This window comes from Sapajus apella, unplaced genomic scaffold (assembly GCF_009761245.1).
Source record: "Sapajus apella isolate SASKATOON/1434 unplaced genomic scaffold, GSC_monkey_1.0 scaffold1, whole genome shotgun sequence".
NCBI lineage: Eukaryota > Metazoa > Chordata > Mammalia > Primates > Cebidae > Sapajus > Sapajus apella.
In genome coordinates, this window is record NW_022436941.1 from 64679743 (window position 1) to 64706300 (window position 26558).

At 37.5% G+C, this 26558-nt stretch overlaps 1 protein-coding gene across 1 annotated transcript; it reads right to left on the reverse strand.

The window, feature by feature from the left end:
- On the reverse strand, window positions 1–26558 carry HMGCR (3-hydroxy-3-methylglutaryl-CoA reductase). The gene is made up of 20 exons (XM_032278050.1): window positions 26183–26558; window positions 20845–21032; window positions 19661–19772; window positions 19297–19384; window positions 17955–18039; window positions 16313–16418; window positions 13613–13719; window positions 13386–13502; window positions 12815–12975; window positions 12449–12696; window positions 12162–12340; window positions 7334–7528; window positions 6814–6972; window positions 6512–6669; window positions 5443–5548; window positions 3220–3390; window positions 2733–2873; window positions 2488–2646; window positions 1915–2069; window positions 1–1773 (listed from the first exon to the last, which is right to left on the reverse strand). Exons 2-20 carry the CDS (start codon window positions 21007–21009, stop codon window positions 1719–1721), a joined length of 2667 nt encoding a protein of 888 aa, XP_032133941.1. The 5' UTR covers window positions 21010–21032; window positions 26183–26558; the 3' UTR covers window positions 1–1718.

A 26558-nucleotide genomic window follows, 5' to 3' on the forward strand; every position in this document is an offset into this window, starting at 1 on the left:
AACTTCCTTTTCGTCATTTACTGGAACTAGAAAAAAGTATTCTATAACAAAATGTATACAATTTAGCAATTGTACAAAACATTAATTTAGCAAGATGGTATTAATTACAGTCAACATATTTTTCACTGCCACTTCCATGAAAAGCTCAGAAAGAGGCACTGGCTAAAAAGTCACAACAAAAGCAAGTTAAGCTTTATGTACAACAGAAAAGGTAAATCTTCCACAATAATACTGCAGACACAATCACTAAGAGGCTCTCCATGCTGCCATGGTTTACGAGAATGTTTTTCAGAGTCCATCTTCTACAAGAGACATCAGCTTTCCAAGACCAACACTTGAAGCATTAGAGGTAATACAAAATAAGGAGTTCTTTATTATTTATACAAAACTTGTACATTAAAAAAAGATTAAGACTCAAAAACTCTGCTGACCCCCTGAGGAAGCTAAGAGCGTTCATGGGTCCGTCAAAGAGCCCTGTGTGAATGTTTCAGTCACCAACCTCCTGGCCACAGGAACTAGGCACAGTTCTAGGGCCATTCACGTGGCTCCTTCACTGGCTCTGCAAGCTGACTTTCCCTTTCATTAGGCTCGGCAAGCAAGCCAGGGTTTCCTGGACAAAATTAAAGAACATTATCTTCTCTGGCCCAAGCTAGAGCATTTTATCAGTACACAAGTTGATTTTTATTTCTTGAATACCTTCAATAAACTAGCATAAGAAGCTTTATTACAACATATACAGATTTGATACAGTTTACAAAAAAAAAAAAAAAACCCCTAGATTTTTCAACTAAATAAAAATGTCTTTTAAGCAATTAAAGTTGGCTTAAAGAAACGCTTTTTCTTTCAAAACTGGGTTTCTACAGAGTTCTGAGGTCCCAGTCTTGCTTGTACTTCAGTCACCCTCATCTAAGCAACATTAAGAGCTCTGACATCTTTAGTAAAGAATACAAAACCCTGTGTTTCTTAAAGCCTAATGCTGAAAGACATGTTACAGCCAATCTAGACGCACATTTATATTTAAACAAAAGGCCTCTCTGAACAAATAGCCTTCGGAGATAAATGCAGTGATTTGTTTTCCTGATAGAACTATTTAGCACTATTGAGCACATTATTCTGTAGTTTGGGAATAAGAGAGTTTCTTCCCTTGAAGAAAACAGGTCCCCTTCTGAAGAATAATGCTGATTACCCCCAAAATCAAAATAGACCAGCACCAAATGAAGTATTAATTTACAAATATGAACTTAGCTCTTATTTCTGGAAGTTCTACATCCCAGACTTAATAAATTAACTATAAAATCAGGAGTTTCGTCAGCTACAGTATAATTTAAAAATTCATTTTCAACCGGCGGGGTGAGGGAGAAGGCCAATCGCACACTGATCGCCATGAACTTCAAGACTTTCATCAAAACTTTCTTCCCAGCTTGCATTTGCCTTCAGAGATGAGGTGTAGATTACCATCTTTGATGCTTTAACGTACAATATTCTTGTTGAAATCTTTCCAAAGAGCATAGCACGTAGCACTAAACTGTGTTCAGATCTGATGAGTCTATATGGAAAGAACCTGACTTCTCTGAAACAGCCAAAAACCAAGTGGTTGTCTCACTGATCACATCTACTCATCCTCAACAAGACACTCATTGAGCTTTTTTAATTCACAGACTTTACGTTAGTCCTTTAGAACCCAATGCCCATGTTTCAGTTCAGAACTGTCAGGCTATTCAAGCTGTCTTCTTGGTGCAAGTTCCTTGGAGGTCTTGTAAATTGATTTTTGACCTATGGTAGAAAACAACGAATATATAAAATATCAGGATGCAGGATTTTAACTTGAGACTACAGTATCTGAGTAATAAATTTTTATACTGCATATGTTTTGAAGTATAGGGAAAACATGTTAAATATATCTTTGAGTCTTACCTGTTGTGAATCATGTGACTTTTGACAAGATGTCCTGCTGCCAATGCTGCCATAAGTGACAATTCCCCAGCCATTACAGTCCCACACACAATTCGGGCAAGCTGGCGGGCATTTTCCCCAGGATTATCTTGGCATGCTCCTTGAACACCTAGCATCTGTAGCCAGAGAGAGACACAGCAAGAGTCACCCTTAAAATCATGAACAATTTCTTACCAAATCAACCAAAAACAGGGTAACTATAATGGCATTGGAATAGAACTAGGCTCCACTGGAAGTACTAACTTTCCAAGACTCGACAGCCAGGACTGACAGTGCATAATACCACAGCTGGCATCATATTCACAGCCTGACTGGCAGTACCCTTAGCTCAATAGGTGAACATTCATCTGCTCTCTTCATCTACTTTCTTACCTAAGCGTATGCTTAAACATGTTTATTTGGACACAATGGATTAGGCTGGTATGAGACAAAAGAGTTTTGAAAAGACCAATTAAAATACAGAGGTGAGTGATACATAGTCCCAGATAGAGACTCAGAACTGGGCTTGCGGACTCTATGCCTGGTACATCATACCTGCAAACATGCTTGCTGAGGTAGAAGGTTGGTCCCACCACCCACTGTTCCTATCTCTATAGATGGCATGGTGCAGCTGATATATAAATCTTCATTTGTGGGACCACTTGCTTCCATTAAAGTAATACAGTTTGAACTACCAACATTCTGTGCTGCATCCTGGAAAAAAGGAAAGAAAAATATACAATATACTTCTTTCATTTAGAAAAACATAATAGAAGAGAAGTGGAGGCTGGAGAGCTCACCTGCCCACAGGCAATGTAGATGGCAGTGACAATGTTTGCTGCATGGGCGTTGTAGCCTCCTATGCTCCCAGCCATGGCAGAGCCCACTAAATTCTTGTTAATGTTGACCTCAATCATAGCCTCTGTGGTTGTCTTTAATACCTAGAAAACAGAGCTGTGTACATTTAAATGTTCCTCCAGAAGGCTCAGGGAAATGTTACCCAAATCTATCTTTCTGCACCTCCAGAAAACAAAGGAGTTTAGATGTGGCCCCACGTAAGCCCTGCCATCCTTAAAAAAAAAAAAAAATCCAAAAAAGTAATCAATAAAGTTTTTTCCTATGGATGCCACACACAGACAGATGGGCAAGGTACAACAGTCATCTTTAATGGAAAACACTGTCCCATATATTTAACTGTATTTAGAATGTTAATACTCCTTTCCCCCATTTTTAAATACAATTAAAGATTACAAAATAAAAAGATAAAATATCCATCCAATCACTCACTTCTCTGACAACCTTGGCTGGAATGACAGCTTCACAAACAACAGATTTTCCTCTTCCCTCTATCCAATTTATAGCAGCAGGTTTCTTGTCAGTACAATAGTTACCACTAACAGCTAGAATCTGCATTTCAGGGAAATACTCATGAAGTTTTGAAAGTGCTTTCTCTGTACCCTATTAACAAGAACCCAAAACATACAAACATGAAAATGCATGAAGTATTTATCCTTATGAGAATAATTTATTTGTATCTATGATATATTTCTAAGTATAACTATACTTCAAAGAAACTGAGCACAAAAGTAACAGGTGTTTTATTAACCATCACAATTACAAATTTCTTGGTCAGGTATAGATTCCTATTATGTGTTTCTCTCTAGGTATGAAAACCAAGTTCTTTGAGGTCATTGCTAATAGGATGTAGATAAAAATGATAATGTTAAAAATACTCAATAAGAATACTCATTTATATGTCATTGGGGAATGAGTAATAAATTCCATCTTCTAGTTATTCAGCTGTTACCTAAAAGCCCAAGTAATGAAGTCTATAAAGAGAAGTGGGTCATAAGGGTTGATCTTCTGAAAACAAAGTCATAGGGCTTTGTATTACATAAAATATAAATAAGACTTCCAATGACTTCCAATTAAACGGAATTAATTCAATTAACTCATACCCCAACAAACCAAAACATATTTGTTGGCAATTAAAAAAAAATTTTTATTGTGGTAAGGCACATAAAATTTACCATCCTAACCATTTTTTGGTGTACAGTGGTAAGCATATTCACACTGCCATGTAACTAATCCTCAGAACTCTTTTAAGTTCTGGGATACATGTACAGAATCTGCAGGTTACATAGGTATACATGTGCCATGGTGGTTTGCTGCACCTATCAACCTGTCATACAGGTTTTAACCCCTGCACACATTAGGTGTTTGTCCTAATGCTCTCACTTCCCTCGTCCCCTGCCCCTCAACATGCTTTGGTGTGTGTTGTTCCCCTCTCTATGTCCACGTGTTCTCACTGTTCAGCTCTCACTTATAAGTCTGAATGTGTGGTATTTGGTTTTCTGTTCTTGTGTTCGTTTGCTGAGAACCCCTGATAAAAACCATTCTACTCTCTGTCTCTACGAGTTTGACTACTCTAGACACCTCATTCAAGTGGAATCATACAGTGTTTGTCTTTTTGTGACTGATTCATTTCACTTAGCATAATGTCATCGAAGTTTATCCATATTTCATCATGAGCTATAATTTTCTTCCTTTTCAAATCTGAATATTCCATTATATATATAAATATACATACAAAATATATATAGACATATACATACACACAAATATATATTATATATTTTAATATATTACAGACATATAGACATACATACACACAAATACATCTAATTTGTTGTCCATTCATTCATCAATGAACACTTAGGTTGATTCCAACTCTTGGCTATTATGAAAAATGCTGCTACAAACATAAGTGCACAAACATCTCTTTGAGAACTGCTTTCAGTTCTTTTGGGTATATGCCGAGAATGACAACTGCTGGATCATATGGTAATTCTATTTTTAAGTTGTTGAATTGCCATACTGTTTACTGGCAATTTTAAAGCTTATACAGATGCTCCTTGACTTCTGATACATTTATTAGGCTGTAAACCCCACATAAGTAGAAAATATCCTAAACTGAAAATGGATGGATGGATAGATGAATGGAGTCAGAGTCTTGCTACATTGCCCAAGCTGGCCTCAAGCTCCTAGGCTCAAGTTATCTTCCTGCCTTGGCGGAAGGTCCTCACCTGTAGTGAGGACGACAGGTGTGTGCCACTATGCCCAGCTAATTTTTTTTTTTATTGTTTGTAGAGATGGCGTTGCACCGTGTTGCCCAGCCTGGTCTTGAACTCCAGACCCCAAGCAATCTTCTTGTCTTGGCCTCCCAAAGCACTGAGATTATATTGGTGTCCTTAAAGACAAATCTTGAAGTCTCTGGAATAGGTCAGCTTCAAAGGTGACCTCTTGACTGGATAAAGTTTTGAAGTGTCAACACTAAGATTATTCCCAGTCCTGAGTAAACCCAGGATATGTGTAATGCCAAGTTTAAATTAAACATATCAAATGTAAGGAAAACCAATCAACAAATGCCTTAATGATATTAACATGAGTTATATCAATCAATATTTACCTTTCAATAAAAGTACTTTCAGATACTCTGCCTACACTTACCTTTGAAATCATGTTCATCCCCATGGCATCCCCTGACCTGGACTGGAAACGGATATAAAGGTTGCGTCCAGCTATACTTGTATGAAGTTTCTGTAGACGTGCAAATCTATAAATAAAAGATGGAAAGGTTATATTTTATTCTTTTATTTTATTTATTTTTATTTTTTGAGATGGAGTCTCACTCCTTTGCCTAGGCTGGAGTACAGTGGCGTGATCTTGGTTCACTGCAACCTCTGACTCCCGGGTTTAAGCGATTCTCCTGCCTCAGCCTCCCAAATAGCTGGGATTACAGGCGCGGGCCACCACGCCTGGCTAATTTTTGTATTTTGAGTAGAGACAGGATTTCATCATGTCGGCCAGGCTGGTCTCGAACTCCTGGCCTCAAGTGATCTGTCCACCTTGGCCTCCCAAAGTGCTGGGATAACAGGCATGAACCACTGTGCCTGGCTTGTATTTTATTCTTTTAAGAAGATGAAAGTTATGTTGAAATCTAGTTCAGTCACTTCATTTCAAGCGTAAGAGAAAACTAATAGAAATTACTTACTTTCTTTTTTAAGTACTATTTCTACTTCGTTTCATTCCTAAATGCTACAAGAGGAGGGCTGTACACAATTATTTCTTAATAAACTTACAATTTGCATAAAAATAAATGTGTTAGCTTGAACTATATTGTGGTTATCATTTGTGTTGATTATGCTACTTTATAAATTTAACTTTATTTAAAGTAAATCTATTATACAAATACTTCTCTCCTATTTGGAAAATCTTTTTTTCTAAGACAATTCTCTCCTAGGCAAAATAACAGACTAATCATAATTGCTAGCTCACACTTTTTTTTAATTCCTTACTCATTTACCTCTATGGAGCTATTCAATTGAATTGACATTCTTTTTTTCCCCAACCAATCATAAACATTATTCATTTTAAATGAAGGGCTTTAAAGTTGATATTCTGTTATGTTCTCTTAAGCAGGTAATATGTTAACAATTATGTTTGGAATCACAGAAAATGACACTGCTTCTAAAATAAACAAATAGAGATAAATGTACAGACAAATCCACTCACACACCTGCTGGTGCTGTCAAATGCCTCCTTTATTACTGCGAACCCTTCAGGTGTTTCAAGCCAGGCTTTCACTTCTGCAGAGTCACAAGCACGTGGAAGACGCACAACTGGGCCACGAGTCATCCCATCTGCAAGGACTCGGCTACTGGCACCTCCACCAAGCTACATGGTATATGTCAGAGAACCACGTTACCCAAAAACACTTCTACTTCACCCAAAAGGTATCCCTGATTGTCTCCAAAACTCTTCTCATTGCTTTACCTAAGATGTATTTTAAAACTGGCAAATATATAAATGTCAACTTACACCTATTGCTCTGCAGCCTCTATTGGTGCTGGCCACAAGACAACCTTCTGTTGTTGCCATTGGAACCTGAAATTCTTTTCCATCCAAGCAAAGAGGTCCTGCCACTCCAACAGGAATGGGCATATATCCAATAACATTCTCACAACAAGCTCCCATCACCTAAAAGGTAAAGTCAAGCACCTAATGAAAATCTATACAGGGAACGCACAAAAACTCATCTCAGCTCCTCAGTAGTAACTATCTTCCAACTTAATCCTTTAGTATGTATTCTTTTTAAGCAAAATTTTTAATTTACCTTTAAAAAGTGTTTACAACACTAAAATCTTTGAGTAATGACTATAAAAACAGGAAAAAATATTTTTAATTTCTATGACCTACATCATAAGCAGAATAAAAAAATTACAGTAAAATGATTGAAAAGGAAAATGTTTTAAAAAACTATGCACATATACAAAACTAATCAAGAAAAGAAAAAGATTAAAAACATACAAAGCAAACCTCTCTTAAGAAAATAACATACCAGGGAGTAATTATAATCTCTGTAAGGTAGGTACTGGAGAGAAGAAGGTTCTGAAAGCTTTTTGGAAAGTAACTGTCGGCGAATAGATACACCACGCTCATGGGTTTCCATCAGAGTTTCCAACTTGTAGGCTGGGATATGCTTAGCATTCACTAACTGGATGATCTCAGCATCACTAAGGTATTTTGCACCTTTCTAAAGAAATGGAGAAAACAATAAAAGGGGGGGTAAGAGAGAGAGATGTAACAGAAGACTTGAAGGACTATATTTCATGTTATAAACCATCTAATACAAACAATGCTAAATTACAATAATGGAATTTTTTCTATTAAATCACTGTAGTTTTTAATTAAAAGATACCTCTGCAAAACAAACAATTCATTTAATACAAATAATACCAAACAAAAATAATATAAATATCCTATCATTAGACTTTACAATACAAAGAGAGACCTGCACTAATACACCATAAAAAGAAAATATGAATTTAGCATTGTTACAAGTGCACGTCGATGTAACAGCTATTGTTTAAACTCTAGTAAGCTTTCAATTTTTAATTTTCTGAACAAGCAATATATTCACATGGTTAAAAAACTAAATATTAAAAGACATATAACAAAATGTCTTCATCCCATCCCTGTCTACCATCTGTCCAGTTCTTTGTTACCTACACATCAATAGGTACCACTGTTTTATAGTGTATCTGTCCAGAGATTCTTTTATGCATAATTATAAATATGCATAAATATATACACACACATATGGGTATAAATTCACACAAGTGTTGGGCCAAAGGGTATGAACATTTATAAGCTTATAAATTTTTATAATTTTTACAAATTTATTAATTGGAATAAACATTGTCTAATTGCCTTCTCACCAGCAATGTAAAAAAAGACCTTTCCCTGCAACCTCGATAGATTATATTACTAAACTTTGGGATTATTGTCAATCTGATGAGTGAAAATATCTCAAGTGCAATTTTAATTTGCATTTCTCTTAGGATGAAGTTAATCACCTTTTCACATTTTTAAGAGCCATATGTACTTTTATCCTGACAACAGACTGATTATATTATCTGTTCTTCTTAAAAATTAGATAAAAGTTTAGTCTCATCAATTTGTAGGCGCTCTTATATATTAGAGAGATGAGCCCCTTAGCTTTAAATATAAATTGCCAATATTTTCTCTTGGTTTATTAGCTGTCTCTTCACTCTGCTTGTGGTGGTAATACACATACATATACATACACATATATACGCACACACACACTCATAATCATTACCCTCTACAAAACTGGTACCAGTAATTAATTTTGTGACTAATACCTCTGGGTTTATTCAAGGATCTTCTTTGCAAACGTTAATATTACCCTAATTTTTCCAAAGAATATTAAGATAAACATTAGCTGGTTTATGTATTATCATGGCAAATTCATTCATTCTTTTAAAGTTTACTGAGCATCTATGAAATTCAAAGCCCTCTTAAGACATGGACTCAGACTTCAAAGATATTCAGGTAAATGTGATAGAAGCAACAAGCTACAACTACCATTAAAAATGCACAGTCTCAGCCGGGCACAGTGGCTCACCCCTGTAACCCAACACTTTGGGAGGCTGAGGTGGGCGGATCATGAGGTCAGGAGCTCACGACCAGCCTGGCCAACATTGTAAAACCCTGTCTCTACTAAAAATAAAAAATTAGCCAGGTGTGGTGGCACACGCCTATAGTCCCAGCTACTCAGAAGGCTGAGGCAGGAGAATCAGTTGAACCCAGGAGGCAGAGGTTGTTGAGTCGAGACCTGGCCACTGCACTCCAGCCTGGGTGAGTGACAGAGTGAGACTCCGACTCAAAAAAAAAAAAAAAAAAAAAAAAAAAAAAAAAAAAAAAAGCACAGTCTCTATATAAAGGAGGCATCAGAAAAGAAAGGTTACTTCTGTTTGGAGGAATTGCACTAGGTTTCATAGAGATGCTAACATTTGTCCTAAAGGTATGAACACCTGGAGAGGGGGCAAGTCAGATGACATGAACAATAGAACCCAGAGTTGAGAACTACGTTTAAAGAATGACTAAATTCAGCTAAAAAGTATATGATTAAGAATGCAGGCCAGGTGCAGTGACTCATTCCTGTAAACCCAACATTTTGGGAGGCCAAAGCAGGTGGACCACTTGAGGCCAGGAGTTTGAGACCAGCCTGGCCAACATAATGAAACCTTGTCTTTACTAAAAAAAATAAAAAATTAGCCAGGTGTGGTGGCACATGCCTGAAATCCCAGCTGCTTGGGAGGCCGAGGCAGAAAAATCACCTGAACCTGGGAGGCAGAGGTTGCAGTGAGCTGAGATTATGCCACTGCACTCCAGCCTGGTTGACAGAGTAAGACACTGTCTCAAAAAAAAAAAATGCAGATGAAACATATTCAAGTATATAATATTGTGCTTAACCAAAATAATTTTCATGTTAAGTACAGATAAATTTAGCAGCTAACTTACCAATAGATTACTTTTATCTTTAGAGGTGGAAATTCCAAACTTCAGGTATTCTTATAAAAAAAAATAGAACAAATAAGCTGATAAACCTTGCTCAATACCAAACCCTTTTAAGTAGTAGGGAAAATAAGCCAACGTCTGGGTGGGCATGACGGCACATGCCTGTAATCCCAACGCTTTGTAAGGCCAAGGCAGGAATATCACCTGAGCTCAGGAGTTTCAGACCGCCCTGGTCTGTAGATAGGGAGACCCCATATCTACAAAAAATTTAAAAAGTAGCCAGGTGTCATGGCACACACCTGTAGTCCCAACTACTCAGGAGGCTGAGGAGGGAGGATTGCTTGAATCCAGGAAGTCAAGGCTGCAGTGAGCTCTGTTCATGCCACAGCACTCCAGCCTGGGCAAAAAAGCAAGATCCTGCCTCAAAAACAAAGAGCTCACCTACTCTACTGCAGGCCTGCCCTCTGCAAGCCTGAGACCTCATCTGTAAGATAAATTTGCCTATTCCATGGGTTGATCAATGGAAAGCAATCAATATTTATTTATTTAAAAGCTTTCATGTACAAGTCCTGGCTATGTAGTATGTAGTCTAGCTGAGGAGACTGGCACTTGACAGAGCTGAAACACAAGCACTGTAAGAGGAGTTTTGGGTTTCTAAAGAGGGAGAGGACTTAAATAGAAATCAGAATATCAAAAGGAAAGTAAATTCTTTATAGAACTATAGAAACTAAAACGAGTAAGACTAAAACATCAAAATTTCCAAGTGAGATTCATTTAAAAAAAAAATCTATAATTAAGATTCTTACACCCACCCTGTAAGTTCTGCTAACTCTGCATATAGCAAAATAGCTGAGTTACTGATGCATATGTTAACAGGAAAGAGGGAAAGGAAAGAAAAACACACCTTCTCTCTTACTCATGTGCACATAAATAAAAAATTAACCTCAGAAAGATACCACATGATTTCACTTATATATGGAATCTACAATAGTCACACTCATATAGGCAGAGAGTAGAATAGTGGTAGCCAGGGGCTGGGAAATGGTCAAGATGTTGGTACAAAATTTCAGTCATGCATGATGAATAAGCTCTGATCTAATCTACAGCAATATGACTACTGTTAACAATACTTTGTACTTGAAATGTGGTAAGAGGGTAGATTTTAAATGTTTCCCAAAAAGAATGAAAGACACCTAAAAGGAAGAAAAGCAAGGGAGGGAGGAAGAAAGAGAGAGAGACAGGAGAAAGGAGAGAAGAAATAAAAAGAAGAAAAAAGGAAAGATCACTGTGTGAGATGATGTGTATGTACCTTGATGGTGGTGACTGATTCACAATGTATACATACATGAAAACATCAAGTGTACACCTTAAATATATAAAATTTTGGCCAGGCGTGGTGGCTTATGCTTGTAATCCCAGCACTCTGGGAGGCTGATACAGGTGCATCACTTGAGGTCAGGAGTTCAAGACCAACCTGGCCAACATGGTGAAACACCATCTCTATTAAAAATACAAAAATTAGCCAGACATGGTGGTACATACCTATAATCCCGGCTACTCATGAGGCTGATACACAAGAATCGCTTGAACCTGGGAGGCGGAGGTTGCAGTGAGCCAAGATGGCGCCACTGCACTCCAGCCTGGCAACAGAGTGACACTGTCTCAAAAAAATAACAATGATAATAATAAAATAAAATTTTACTTGTCAAGTATTTTTCAACAAAGCTGGTAAAAAATTGCATTTTACCAATAAATGTATTAAAATATATTTTTAAAAAAGAATTAACCATATTAAGCAAACATGAATGGAACATGACTATTTGTACCAAAGCACAAGTAGATTCATATGGTCATGTAGGCAGATCTTTTTCAAATCTCAGAAAGAAAAGTAAGCTTCCTCATGGGCATCAAGCTTACAAAACAAAACAAAAACCAACTTTCTTCTATCTTTGAAACTTGTCTCTGTGTTAAATTCTTTGTAGGCCTCAACATACCTATGAGAATACAGTAGTCACTTGTCTCAATGATAAACAGTTAACAGAAAAAGTTTTGACTCTGGAGTCAGAAAATCTTGGACCCTGCTACCAGCTTTACCATTTCCTAGATGTACTACTTTGGGAAATTAAACATCTTGAAGCCTCAATGTTCTCATCTGAAAAATAGATAATTCTACCTACCTCTCAAGGTTGTGAGAAATAAAGAAAGGAGGCAGTATCTGTTAGTCATGTTACATGGTACCTAGAACTTATTTGTAGTGTTCAGCAGATACTAGATTTTTCTTCCTTGAAAAAGCTCCTTTTTAAAGAAAAATGCCACATTTGAGTTTATGTTATCATCCTCACCTCTGCATTCCCAAGTATCTGTAGACATTCTTCATTAGGCCGAGGTTCCCTGGGAAGTTCAATTTCAGGTTCCTGTGTCACCAGTACTGATGAGGTATCGAGTAAGGAGGAGTTACCAACCACAAATGTAGCTCTGTTTGGGGTATCTGTTTCAGCCACTAAGGGTTTTATAACCTCAGCTGTCCAAGAGATTAAAAGAAATCTCACAACATGGCACATAATTTTGAATATAGACTACTTTTTGACAAAGCAGTAAAGGATTGAAAGTGAAGAGAATAATAAGTTACCTTTTCTTTCTCGGTTTATCCCTGTCTCTTCCTCTACTGAGTCACATTTCTGGTTATTTCTGACCAGCACAGGTTCACGTCTACAACAATTGTCTGGGACTTTCTTTTGTGTCACTACAGGAGATGTGATAGGGTTTTTTAAGGAGAGTGTAGATTCTGTCTCTGCTTGTTCAAAGAAGATGTACTTGACAGCCAGAAGGAGTGCTAAACTTAGGGTAATAACTTGTTCAATATCCATGCTGATCATTCTGAGTAAAAGAAAGCAAATTGAAATATTATTCAGAAAGGTAAAGGTCAAAATCTAAACTTATATTAGCATAGAGTGTTATGATTAATATATCACAAAGTAGATTTCAATTAACTTACTTAGAGAGATAAAACTGCCAGAGGGAAACACTTGGTTCAATTCTCTTGGATACATTTTCATCCAGTCCTAAAGAAACCTTAGAAGTATCTGCTGTACTGTTTTGAGGAGAGGGATCAGCTATCCAGCGACTGTGAGCATGAACAAGAACCAAGCCTAGAGACTGAAACAAAATTTTTTAAATGATATATCCCCTGCATATCAACAGAACCTAAGTTTCTTATCTCTAGCAACTGGACAACCAGACATTATCTCTCAAAGCTTTTCCTTACCATGAAAAGAAAGCCCCTGGCTTGCTATGCAGCTAACTAAAGTAGTGACTCCACTAAAGTACTGAAAACATCCCAAAGAACAGGTTTTCAGAGACATAAGGTGGAGGAACTTAAAAAGTCGGTTCAGGGAAGAGGGACTAATAAAGACCAGGAGTCTCAATGAAATGAATTTGTTAAGAAAAAAAGGAAGAAGAAGGTGCAATATCATTGAATGGATCAAAAATTGTAAAGAAAAAGAAATCTTAACAAGAATGAGATTGGAACTGACAATACTAAAAGGAGAAGAAAACTATGTCATTACCATAATCATCTTGACCCTCTGAGTTACAGGATTTGGCTTATTTTCTTCTTCTTCTAAAACTCGGGCAAAATGGCTGAGCTGCCAAATTGGACGACCCTCACGGCTTTCCCGAGAAAGCTACAAATTAAGCCAGTGAGACGTTAGAAGGTATTGATTCTGTTTAGGTAAACTGATGTAAGCAGAAATCTTACTCTTCTACTAGTGCCATATGTAAGAACTGGTCTTACCTCTAATACCAAGGACACACAAGCTGGGAAGAAAGTCATGAACACGAAGTAGTTGGCAAGAACTGACATGCAGCCAAAGCAGCACATAATTTCAAGCTGGCGCACCCCTGGTTACAGAAAAATTAAATATATAACTAGTAAAGTGTACGTATTTTTGATGCAGCATATATTACAAGGATATATTTGTCTTTCTGCAGGTAGACAAATACATGAAAATATTAGCAGCATTTACTGGAAATAGATTTAGCAACTCAGAGGGGATGCCAATCTTTAGGGAACAGGAGGAATAACCACAGAACTCTAAGTCCTTCAAGGGCAAAGATCTCGCCTTCTCGCATGTCTCTAGTATCACAATACCAGGCAGAATGTAGTGTTTAATACACAACTGATAAACATACATGTTTCCAATTCCTTTTTGTCCAACAGTAGTGCCTTGTTATGAAATAAGTAGTTAGACGACAGGCTACTCTAATGGAACAAAATCTCAGTCACACTATTGATCTAATCCCACTTCTTAGTAGAAAAGCAATTTGCTTATGAATCAAGGATTATCTCTTAGAAGTAGAATATCCTGCCAGTTATGCCAGTCCTGATATAGATCAAAATAGTATTTTTTGTGTACCACCAAACTCTAATTTCAATATAACCTCTATGATGCCTACTGAAGTTCTTATAATTTTGGTTATTTCACTGATCTGTTTGGAAAATAATATAATACAAAATGGCAACTCAAGATTAAAAATTAACAAACACATTCCACTACAAAATGTATAAAGTATCATCTGATAATCTCAAACAGAAAACAACAGAATTATAGAGGCTGGAAGACACCTTAAATTGCCACCAAATCCTTCTCCCTCACTTTACAAATAAACTTGAGTATAATATAAAATATATTTCTGATGTCAATCAAATATAACGCTTTGAAACATAAATTTAAAATGTCCTATAAAAGCTGCTCACTAGAAAAACTACTATCAAAAACTGAAAGTTATATTTTATTTTCTAAATTTTAAGATATTATTTGACTGGCCAGAATAAGCATATATTGTACTTTTTCAATTCCACAATTACTTTCAAATATGGGAATTCAAGGGACTACAAAATCACAATAACAAAAGCATTACAAATCAAACTACATTTTAAATAGTAGCTGAATATAATCTTTTCAAACTTGAGGCCATTGAAACCATACCTGACCAATGCTTTCACAACCTGACTATCTACTATCTCTTTCCGCACAATATTCATTCATGTTGTTGGCGTATGCTCTCCAGGCATTCTTCCTTACTGTGTTTCAAGTAAGTCTCAGTACACAAAGAAATAGTACCAATCCACGTATATCCAAGAAGCTAAGACTTTCTTCTTTTTATACTGGCCTTTTCGAAGGGTTACTTCCAAGTTAATATGTGTTAAATCTGTCCTTTTCTACCCTAATCCAAGTCTCTAACTATACCATTTCTGTATAGCTGTAAATATCTCACTGCCTTCTCCAACCACAGATCTAATCACCTCCTTTGTCTACTTTCTCTAACCATATTATCACCCAACTGCCTTCCACATTAGTTTCCATGAATAATCCCTTGGCTTCATGGCCAAACCATTACTTCCTGGCTAATCCTTTCCTCATATGTTATTTTGCTTGAATAAAATCATACAAGCATATTTTCATCCAATCAACATTCTTCTTGAGTGTAGTGGTGGTTACATGACCACGTCATTGTCAAAACTCATAAAACTCTACTCCCAAAAGTGAATTTTAAGGTAAGTAAATTTTTTTAATTAAAAAATATTTTATTTGCTAAATAAAATCTTTTTTGAAAAGAATAAATAACTAAATAATAATTTACTCTCGGAAACTAAGAAGCAATGTTACATTTTTAATATACTATCCACTGAAGAGACCTAAACTAATGACAACCAACTACTTCCTTAAAAGTTAGATAATTTACTTCGGAAAGAATGAGACATCTATTTCACTGAGGACTCTAAGGTATCAGGAAATACGCAGTAGTTAACTAAGTATGGTCTTTATGAGAAAGCCATAAAATATAATCCTAATGATTAGGAGACCTTCACACAGCATGATACGTTCAATCTGGCAAATTTCCATGCCAGGCCGTAATTTTTATTCTACATAAAGAAGTTCTATGTTTGATGTTAATATCTAATTCTCTACTATCCAATTAAGAATGAAGAAACGTGTTGAGGCTAATGCTAGGTACTTGCTGAGATGTACTGCTTACTATTGGATTAAATATCTCCAATCACCTTATTAGGTGAATCTTACTCAGATCTGTCCAACTCCTGACTCTTGTCTCTCTACCTGACAATTAAAACAAAGGAACCAAGTCACAAATGAAGTCTAAGTAACAGCAAGGGGCTGGAAGGTGTTTTCCAGACCAACCTTGGAATATAATATTGGTTAAAAATCAAACAAAAGCAAGCAAATGAACAAAAATATCAAAAAGTGGAACACAGAGGATGGTAGGAGTAAAAAATAAATCAGTAACCTGCTGCTAAGTTTTCACCAAAGCCAACTGACACAAGGCCAGGTATACCCACACACTAATACAATAAAATTATTTTAAGAGTAATTTAAAAGTCAGAATTTAACAATAAATAATGCAAATCCAAGATGTTCTTTTTCCTCTTTAGTGACATACCTACTTTAAAATATAGCAAAAATTGCTTACAAACCTGACATGGTACCAACTCCAATCACAAGACATTCAACAAGAGCATCAAGGGTAAACGTGGGACCTAAAATTGCCATTCCACGAGCAATATTTTCCCTTACTTCATCCTAAAACAGATCAAACATATCAATGAGGGCAAGGTGCAAAAAACTTTTTAAAATGTTAGAGCATCCTATGGCTTATATTGGTATCAAATTATAATAATAATAGTATCAAATTACTATTCAAAGAGTAAAATATACAATATGATAAAACAGGTATTCAAGACAGAAAGTATGATTGTAATATAAAAGTTTTTTTTTTTCTTGAGACGGAATCTTGCTCTGTCACCCAGAATGGAGTGCAGTGGCACGATCTCAGCTCACTGCAACCTCCACTTCCTGGTTCCATTCTCCTGCCTCAGCCTGCCCAGTAGCTGGGATTATGGGTGCGCACCACTATGCCCAGCTAATTTTTATATTTTTAGTAGAGACGGGTTTCACCATGTTGGCCAGGCTGGTCTTGAACTCCTAACCTCATGATCTGCCCACCTCAGCCTCCCAAAGTGCTGGGATTACAGGCGTGAACCACCCCACGCAGCCAAATTTTTAAAAAAGAACAGATATAGTGCCCTCATTCCCTTTCCACTGAATAAGATATTTCTTAGGAATATTCCTTTGAGGTGGTACATTAACTCTGTCATTTAATCCCACAGAATTAAATCCTGCAACATTCTATATTTTTGCCTACCATTGACAGAAACTTAGTTGCAAATTTTTTATGAGATCATGTTAGTATTATAAAACCAAACTCATTTCCTTGTCAACATGGTCAAATCATAAACATTCATCAAATAAATAACCAGGGCAGAATTATGTGCTATTTTATACTCTAGATACTCTGATACAATATTGTTAAAAAGGTAAGGTTCTTTAAAGTGACTAGTGAATATTAAGATGAAACTTAAAATAGGAAATAATGCCAGGTTAATTTAAAGAGTTTAAAAATGAATCTGGCCGGGCACGGAGGCTCACACCTGTAATCCCAGCACTTTGGGAGGCCGAGGCAGGCAATCTTGAGCTTGGGGTTGGAGGCCAGCCTGGCCAACATAGCAAAACTCTGTCTCTACTAAAAATACAAAAATGAGTCAGGCATAGTGATGAGTACTTGTAATCCCAGCTACTCAGGAGGCTGAGGCAGGAGAATTCCTTGAACCCAGGAGGCGAAGGTTGTGGTGAGCCGCGATCGCGTCACTGCACTCCAGCCTGGGTGACAGAGTGAGACTACATCTCACAAAAATTAAATTCAATCAGTCTACCCTGGGGTTCTCTTCCATTAGGTCCTGTTCTGCTCTCAGATATGTTTCACTAGGTAAATATTCTTATTTATCCCAAAATTATTATTACCATAATTTCTGAAAGCTTTCAAAAAGAAAAGTGGGGCAGTTCCAAATTCCAGTAGCTACATAATTTTAATTGAGTTGTTAGATAAATGGGACTGTTCCTGGGACTTATGAAGACCAGTCTTGGGACTTGAGAACTAAACTTAAAATTTTGGGCAATTCTTAAATCTTGGGCTATGAAGAAACTCTATTAATCCTTCCTACTAATATAAACTGAAAAAAAGAATCTTATTCACATTCCTATCTTGTAAGTAATACTTACCTGTGAGTTGGAACTGAGCGCAAATTTTGCTAATGCGCTTGCTCTGGAAAGGTCAATCAAAAGTAGGAAAAAGGGCAAAGCTTCACTGGAAAAGAACAAAATGATCAGATACATTTAATGGGAAAAAAATGATTTCACTAATCACTAACTGTGGAAGGATAAGCTAAACAAACTTTCTGGAGACTAAATTAGCAATAATAGCACTAAAAAGCTCTAAAAAGCCGGGTGCAGTGGCTGATGCCTGTAATCCCAGCACTTTGGGAGGCCAAGGTGGGCGGATCACCTGAGGTCAGGAGTTCCAGACCAGCCTGACCAACATGGAGAAACCCCATCTCTACTAAAAACATAAAAAATTAGCTGGGCATGGTGGCACATGCCTGTAATCCCAGCTACTTGGGAGGCTGAGGCAGGAGAATGGCTTGAACCTCGGAGACAGAGGTTGCAGTGAGCTGAAATTACGCCGTTGCACTCCAGCCTGGGCAACAAGAGTGAAACTCTGTCTCAAAAAAAAAAAAAAAAAAAAGCAAAGCTCTAAAAAAAAGCAAAACCACTGTCTCACTCCTAGGAATGTAGCTTAAGAAAATGATTATGAATATGAACAAAAATTTAGCTACAAAGACATTCAACACAGTGTTGTTATTAATGAAAAAATAAACAACTTAACAGTCCAACATTAGACAATAAACTACAAGACGTTTAGACAGAAGAGAATACATATAGCCATTACAAACAGTTCAGTTTATCGTTAAGTACATGGAGGCCAGGCGCAGTGGATCATGCCTACAATCCCAGCACTTTGGGAGGCCAAGGCAGGTGGATCACTTGAGTTCAGGAGTTCAAGTCCAGCCTGATCAACATGGCGAAACACCATCTCTACTAAAAATACAAAAGTTAGCTGGGCATGGTGGCAGGTGCCTGTATCCCAACTACTTGAGAGGTTGAGGCAGGAGAATTGCTTGAACCCAGGAAGCGAAGGTTGCAGTGAGCTGAGATCATGCCATTGCACTCTAGCCTGGGTGTCAAGAGCATAACTCTGCCTCAAAAAAAAAAAAAAAAAAAAAAAAAAAAAAAAAAGGACGTGGAAAGATGTTGATAAACTATTATTATGCATAAATGAATTATAAAACAATATATATGATCTCAGAAATTTTTTAAATGATAAAAAAAGTAGAAAAGGATATATGCCAAAATGTTAATAGTTATTGAAATTAGCCAATAGCAAAATTACACAAAAAATTTCCCCTTATTTCCTTAACTTTTGAAAATATATCTTTACAACATGGGAAGAAAAGTTTTTAAAATGTATTTTGACAGAAAGTATATTTAGGTTTGAAATACTTACTTCAAGCCTGTCAATTCTTTATCTAAGAAGTGAATGACAACTGTACTGAATACAAAGCTTGAGAATATTGTGAAGAGGCCAGCAATTCCTAAAACGACAAAAGTTCAATAGTGAAAAAACTTTATCCTTTATTACACAAATAGTAACAGCCCCATGCAATATTCTGAGATAATACTAGTTTTCTCCAGATTAAGATCTCAAATTTCAGAATGCCTACTTGCAAATAATAGGAAACTATTAAATGCATGCAGCACACTTTCAGCAATACACATATTTCCAAATACATCATTTGAACGAACAGGTTTATTTCCACAGCAAATAAAAAATCTGATGACACCAAAAGTTAAATATGTAAAACTATTACCCAAAATATATTTTGATCCAAGCTGACGTAAATTCTGGAACTGGAAGTAAATATACAGGATTGCTATGCATCGTGTTATTGTCAGAATTATAATGTCACTGCTCAAAACATCCTAATAGGAGAGACAGAAAAGGAAATTTCAATAGCTTTGACTTTTAAAATAAGCAATCAAGGCTAGGCATGGTGGCTCATGCCTGTAATCCCAGCACTTTGGGAGGCCAAGGCAGGTGGATCATGAGGTCAGAAGTTCAAGGCCAGCCTGGCCAAGATAGTGAAACTCTGTCTCTACTAAAAATATAAAAATTAGCCGGGCATGGTGGTAGTATCCTGTAATCTAAGCTACTTGGGAGGCTGAGGGACGAGAATTGCTTGAACCCGGGTGGCAGAGGTTGCAGTGAGCCAAGATTGTGCCACTGCACTCCAACCTGGGCAATAGAGTGAGGCTCTGTCTCAAAAAAAAGGCAATCAAAAATAAGAATTTTTATTTTGCATGTGTCATTCATTTATATATTATCATGAGAACACAAATGTAAGCACAATACAAGTCCAATAAAAACATCAAACATACAAATCAAAAATTAAAACCAACTTTTAAACAAATCATTATGGTAAGCTAATACATCAACATAATCTTTTTTTTTTGAGACAGGGTTACATGCTGGCACCCAGGCTGGAGTACAGTGGTGCAACCGTAGCTCACTGCAGCCTCGACCTCTCAGGCTCAAGGGATCCTCCTGCCATAGCCTCCCAAGTAGCAGGACTACAGGTGCATGCTACCACACCCAGCTAATTTAAAAAATTTTTTTTTAAAGACTGAGTCATACTATGTTGCCCAGGTTGCCCAGGCTGGTCTTGAACTCCTGCTTTGGCCTCCCAAAGTGCTGGGATTATAGGCATAAGTCACTATACCTGGCCCACAATCATTTTTCACTATCAGTCACTTAGACATTATTTCTCAAATAAAGTCAATTACATTCATTTGTGAAGAGAAAGCAAAATAATAGTATTTCTAGTACATTCCATAAATGTAAACAGAAATTTGAGGTAAGTTCCTAAATATTAAATTAAAGATTTTACCATAACTTTTAAAAATTATGTGGTCTCTAAAAGGACCAAATAAGGGCTCTTTAGAAATTGAAAATGTAATTTACTAATTTAGTCAATATCAAATTAACTTCACTAACCTCTTCAAACTTTGGACATTCATAATTCCAACCACAGATCTTATCATTACCAGTAAACATATTCATGGACATCATGCAGATGGTCAGTGTCACTGTCCCCACTATGACTTCCCACGGATGGGAGGCCACAAAGAGGCCATGCATTCGAAAAAGTCTTGACAACATTGTAGCTACAGACTTCTTGGATCCTGGAAGGAATATAAAATGTGAACACTTAGTATACAGCTCATTGTATTTTTAGGAAAAGATTTTAAGGAAAAGTGTGCTGTAAATCCTGCTTTGTATGCACAGTGTCCTATACATAAGACTATTGGATAGTGTTCCTTATAATTCTGGAAAATAATTATAAAATTAAGAGAACTCTGTTATTACTTCTTCACTCAAACACTTAAATCCTTTATTACTCACTGGGCAACCAACTTTAAAGCAGCCATTTCTTAAAAAAATATATGAATTCAAGCATTTAAGATCAAACCAGATAAATATTTTGGCCTTATTATCTGAGCCAAGTAGAAGAGCAGTAAAGCAGAAAACATAAGTGAGAAACAGCTATTCACATTTTCTAATTACCTAGATTTAAAATGCTTGTAAGTACCTTCTTCATCATCTACATTTGATTACACAAAAGTAAACACCAAAGAATCTACTTGTTGTGTGTCCTGCCATAAATCATGTTAGTTTATAAGATCCTCAAGGCAGGGACCTCTTATACTTTTTCATTCCATAAAACATATGGCATAGTGTCACCAAAAGGATGTTTAATAAACCTTCCTAAGATTGCTGTCAACAAAAAAAGATCTTTTCTGATTGAAGTTTCTACATTAATAAAACAGGGTAAGAATTTTGCCATGGTGGCTGCTTTTCTTCTAGCAGAATCATCAACAACAGTGCTAGAAGATCAATGGAAAAGCATTAGCTGTGAAAAGCTCCCAACTTTCACAGCTAATCAAAAGTTAGAACAGTAGTAGAAGAGGATGACTGGCTGAAGTATCTGCATTTAGCATTCAAAAAAATTCCCAACAGAACATACAGATGATTTGGATCTAATGACTACCATGACTAAATTTCCTGTTAGCTAAATAATAATTTTGATATTTTGATTTTGAAAAAAATCTTGTACTACGATTGGTCTCCACCAAGAAACCTGCAAGTCTTATTTCTTTCACTAAAATTAATGCCTGTGATAAAGCATATTAGTAAACTATAAAAATCAACTAAAAAGATTTAAAAAGTAAGCTCATTAACTGCCACTCTAGCAAGAATTCAAATGAATCTCACATTTAGTAATAACTAAGAAAGTGAGTGATTTGTTGAAGACAGACTATAAAAAGGCAATCAAGTAAGAGAAAAAAAGAATTAAACTATTTATAAAGGGTTAGGAGAAAGACAAAAAAAAAAGAGTAGCTTTAAGGAACCAAAGCAAATACCAAGTGTCATCTCTCACTGCATGACTCGATGTTCTCTACATTTCAACCAATACCACACCACTAGCTAAACAGTTTTCAAACTGCTGGTCACAACCCTTCACTGGATCAATTAGATCATGACATCAACTTTGTCAATAAGAACAAACATTTTTAAATGAAATAAAATAGAAAACAATATTATATTAAAAAAAAAAAAAAGCTGTTGGGTAAACCAGGTAGTATGGGTAGGTATTATTTCTTAATACTATGTTTCAAGAAACTACATATATATAAGTGTGTGTCTGGCTTCCAACTTAACATGTATTTCCTACCGTGGGTCACAGTTTTAAAAGCCTGGCAGTACCTAACGGAATATAAACATGCCTGTGTTTACTCATGCTTTTTCAACCTTCCACCCTGAGTCTTAACCATCAGTTTACCCTCCAGCACCTTGCACTCATATATAGCATTGCTCAGCAAATACCGGCTTATCTTCAACCCTTAAAACTAACAGTAGCAGGTGTTTTACAATACATCTTGAAAGAGACCTAAAGATAACTTTTTTTAAAAGGCACCTAGATATGGATGTAATCTATGCCCTCTAGTTTAAGGTTGAATGCAGAGCATTCAGGGAACATATTAACGGTGGAGGGGAAGGAGAAACACTTTACGTTCCAAGTTGAGTATCCCTTACCCAAAATGTTCAGGACCAGAAGTATTTCAGATTTGGGATGTTTTTGAATTTTGTAATATCTGCATTACATTTACTAGCTTAGCATCCCTAATCCAAAATCCAAACTCCAAATGCTCCAATGAACATTTCCTTTGAGTGTCACATTGGTACTCAAGAAGTTTCGGGTTTTGGAGCATTTTGGATTTCAGATCTTCAGATTAGAGACAGTCAACTTGGAACTATCCTGGAAAATGAACAATAGCAACAAAATACTTTATATTAAATGAGCAGTACTTGGACTTAAAAGTATTGGAAATCTTTAATCAAATCTTAGATTTGAACTCTACTTAATTATATAACCAAAAGCCTCATTAAAAGGCTAGATTGTCGTGATGGTATTCTATCACATAATTTCTTTCTTACATTTAAAACACAACTCTACCAGCTGGTCTAAAGGATCAACTAGCATCAAAGTTCCAGAAAGTGAATTAACTATATGTTTCAAAACTAGATCAAAATTATTTCTAACCCTCCTTCCCTGCAAAAAACACTTCGGCTCAGATTATTCCTCATTATGTCAATCAGATTCATTGTCATTAAAAAATTCATTCATTTGAATTAAAATCTTAGCTGCAACCTAGAAGGAACACCAATTTGTGAACAAATTGGTTTAGCATCATAAACCCAAAATTATACATTAGACACATTATGTTTTCCCTCAAGATTTCATGGCAGCATTGTAACTCTGGGACTTTTTTTCCTAGGTGTAAAGTCATCTTTGCAATATTCAAGGAAAAAATTACACATGATTCTGTCAGTCACTCCTAAACACAGAGAACCCCACCTATTTGCAATCAAACTGAGTATGAGGGTGTGTCAAAAGTAACCATAATTATAAACAATCTCATTTCCCAGGAACATCCTCCTCATTGTCCTGTGATTATGCAAAGCATTTACATGCCATAGAATCCAATCTTCCACCTTTGTCAGCAGTTGCAAATGACACAAGCAGGCTACAGGACAGCTCCTGCAAATTCAGTTGACAGTATTTATGCCATGCTGCAATAAAAATTAATTTTACTTAAATAGGCAAGGTATGCCTTACTCATTCAGACTAAAAAGTATGCTGCATTTTACAAATTCTTTAAAAGAATAGATAATTCTCTCTCTTTTTTTTTTTGAGACAGACTCTTGCACGTTGCTCTGGCAGGAGTGCAGTGGGGCAATGTCAGCTCACTGCAACCTCTGCTTCCCGGGTTCAAGCGATTCTCCTGCCTCAGCCCAAGTAGCTGGAATTAAAGGCGCCCACCACCACACTCAGATATTTTTTGTATTTTTAGTAGAGATGGGGTTTCACCATGTGGGCCAGGCTGGTCTTGAACTCTTGACCTCGTGATTCGCCTGCCTCAGCTTTCCAAAGTGCTGGGATTATAGGCGTGAACCACCAAGTCCAGCCTAGGATAAATCTTAAATGTTAATCCAGTCTGGATAATTGGATAATTCTTAAATGAATCATTCTTAAATGTTAATCCAGTCTGCTATAGAAACCACCTACCATGGCCAATTGCAGAAAAGGATGCTTTGGCATCCTACCTCCACCTACTCAGCACACCATCTGCATTACACATTCCAGTATTTGATTATATACTATCTTACAGTGTTCTCAAATTAATTAATGTATACATTTTGTCTCTTTGAAGGCAAGAATCACATCTTATATGGTAGTCATTTTCAATCCCAACAGGATCTAGCATTCTGCTGCTCAAGCTGATATTCCAGAAAGAAGAAGAAGAAAAAAATCTTGCACTGGCAATCAGGAAACCTGAAGTCTATAATCAATTATATTACATTCTATTACATGTTGTTTTTAAGTCCCATCTCCTCTCTTCATTCACTTATGACGCTAGAGCTCCAAAGCTCTCTGACAAAGATAAGCATTAAACAGAACCATATGAAACTGCTATTTTTGTCGGTTAAAAAAAAAAAAAGTCGAATTGTAAATACTGGCAATTTCACACGGGTTAAGTAGACCATAATGTGATTCCATAATGTGACTATAGTCTAGAAACTAGACCATAAAGGAATAAAAAGTATGTGCTTATACACATACACACTTCATCTTGAAATGGTTATCCCACACACCTGGCAATTTTCATGTTAATGCTGTCACCTAGGTGTAATTTTGTACTGTCCAGCACTTTGCTAGATTATCTCTAAATTGCAAAACGCCTTTCATTGCATGGAGAGGAAAATAAATTCATAAGTAAACCAAAAAGTACATTCTCAACCTTGTGGGACGCCGAAATCATGCACATTTAGTACAGCCCAGAAACAAATGTTTCCTACGACTCTGCAGGACCATATCTAAGAAGGCATTTCCTCAAATCCTGAAATATTTCAAATGACTACTTAAGAATGGAGTACATAGATCTCCTCCTACTGCAGAAATTTACTTCTGTATCTCCAAGGTACATTTTTCCTAAAAGGACATCAGCACCAAGGAGACTACGCCCCTTATGGAAAAAAAAAAAAAAAAAAAAAGAGGGAATACTTTTAGTCCTTGTGCGAATCCCCACGTTAGGCTCCACATCCTCTCAAGCCGTTCTCCTGTAAATAACTGGACACAGCTACACCAATCCATGGTTCTTTCATGGCTCTAAGTTAGCAGCATTTACAGAGATCTTTCCCGTCACCTAAAAGAAAGATGCTGACGAACAGCAGCTCCTAGGCGTGAATGCCTGGATCCTGCATTCGCTTCTCCCGTTTGTTCTGCGAGCTGCTGCCCCGGCAGCCCCAAAGCCCCCCGGCATTTATCGAATCCAGGGGCCTCCCTGTCTGACACGCTTTCCGTCCCGATTATCGTGACCGTGCAGCCAGCACTGCCTACTCTGAGTAGGGCTGACGAACGCGGCTACGCCCCGCGAGTCCACCGATGATGATCGCAGTCCCGAAGAGGCCAGACCGCCGCCCGCCCCTCAAGCCCAGCCCGCGCCTCCAGATTCCTCCCGCACTAGTGCCTGCCGCCGCTCGGCCCGCCGAGCCTCAAGGACGTTCCTTACAGTCCCTGCAGGTCTGGGCCGCCACATCGACAAAGGGCAACCGCAGCCCCCTCCAGGTCCGCAGGAGCTGCCGGCAGCCACTTCCTAAGGCCGAGCGAAGCTCCAGAACTGCCACCAACTCAGCCCAAACCCCGCTCCCACCCACCTCTGCCCCGCTCCCCGCCACCACGGCCCCCCTTCTCAGCCACCGCCCGCCTCACCTCCAGATCTCACTAGAAGCCACCGAACCCAGGCGCCGGCGCTCCGCCTGTCTCCAGTCAACGGAGACACGGAGCGGAAGGAACCCTCGTCTTACGCACGCTCAGGGCCGGACGAAGCTTTGACCAATAAGAGAGGATCGTTCGATCGTCTAGCCAATCGCCTGGGGGCTTCTCGGCCTGACGGCGTACGTCACGAACTGTCGCCTTATCAACCGCCCACTGCTCTCTGCCGGGCCAAGAACAGGCACCGCACCATCTCTCACCATGGCTTGGCCAACCAATAGCCGTTCGAGTCGCAACACTAGGGCCTGCCTATTGGTCCAAGAGCCTTGGGGGCGCAAGCATGGCAGCTGCCTAGGCGAAGGCGATAGGGGAC

Bases quoted from the DNA above. Each gene is read 5' to 3' on its own strand.
- HMGCR (XM_032278050.1), bottom strand. From the start codon at position 21,009: ATGTTGTCAAGACTTTTTCGAATGCATGGCCTCTTTGTGGCCTCCCAT. The intron at 19,385-19,660 runs GTAATAGTTTTA...TTGTCGTTTTAG, and splicing joins TGGATCAAAATATATTTTGG to GAATTGCTGGCCTCTTCACA. The intron at 2,070-2,487 runs GTATGATGTACC...CTCTGGCTACAG, and splicing joins CTCAGCAAGCATGTTTGCAG to ATGCTAGGTGTTCAAGGAGC.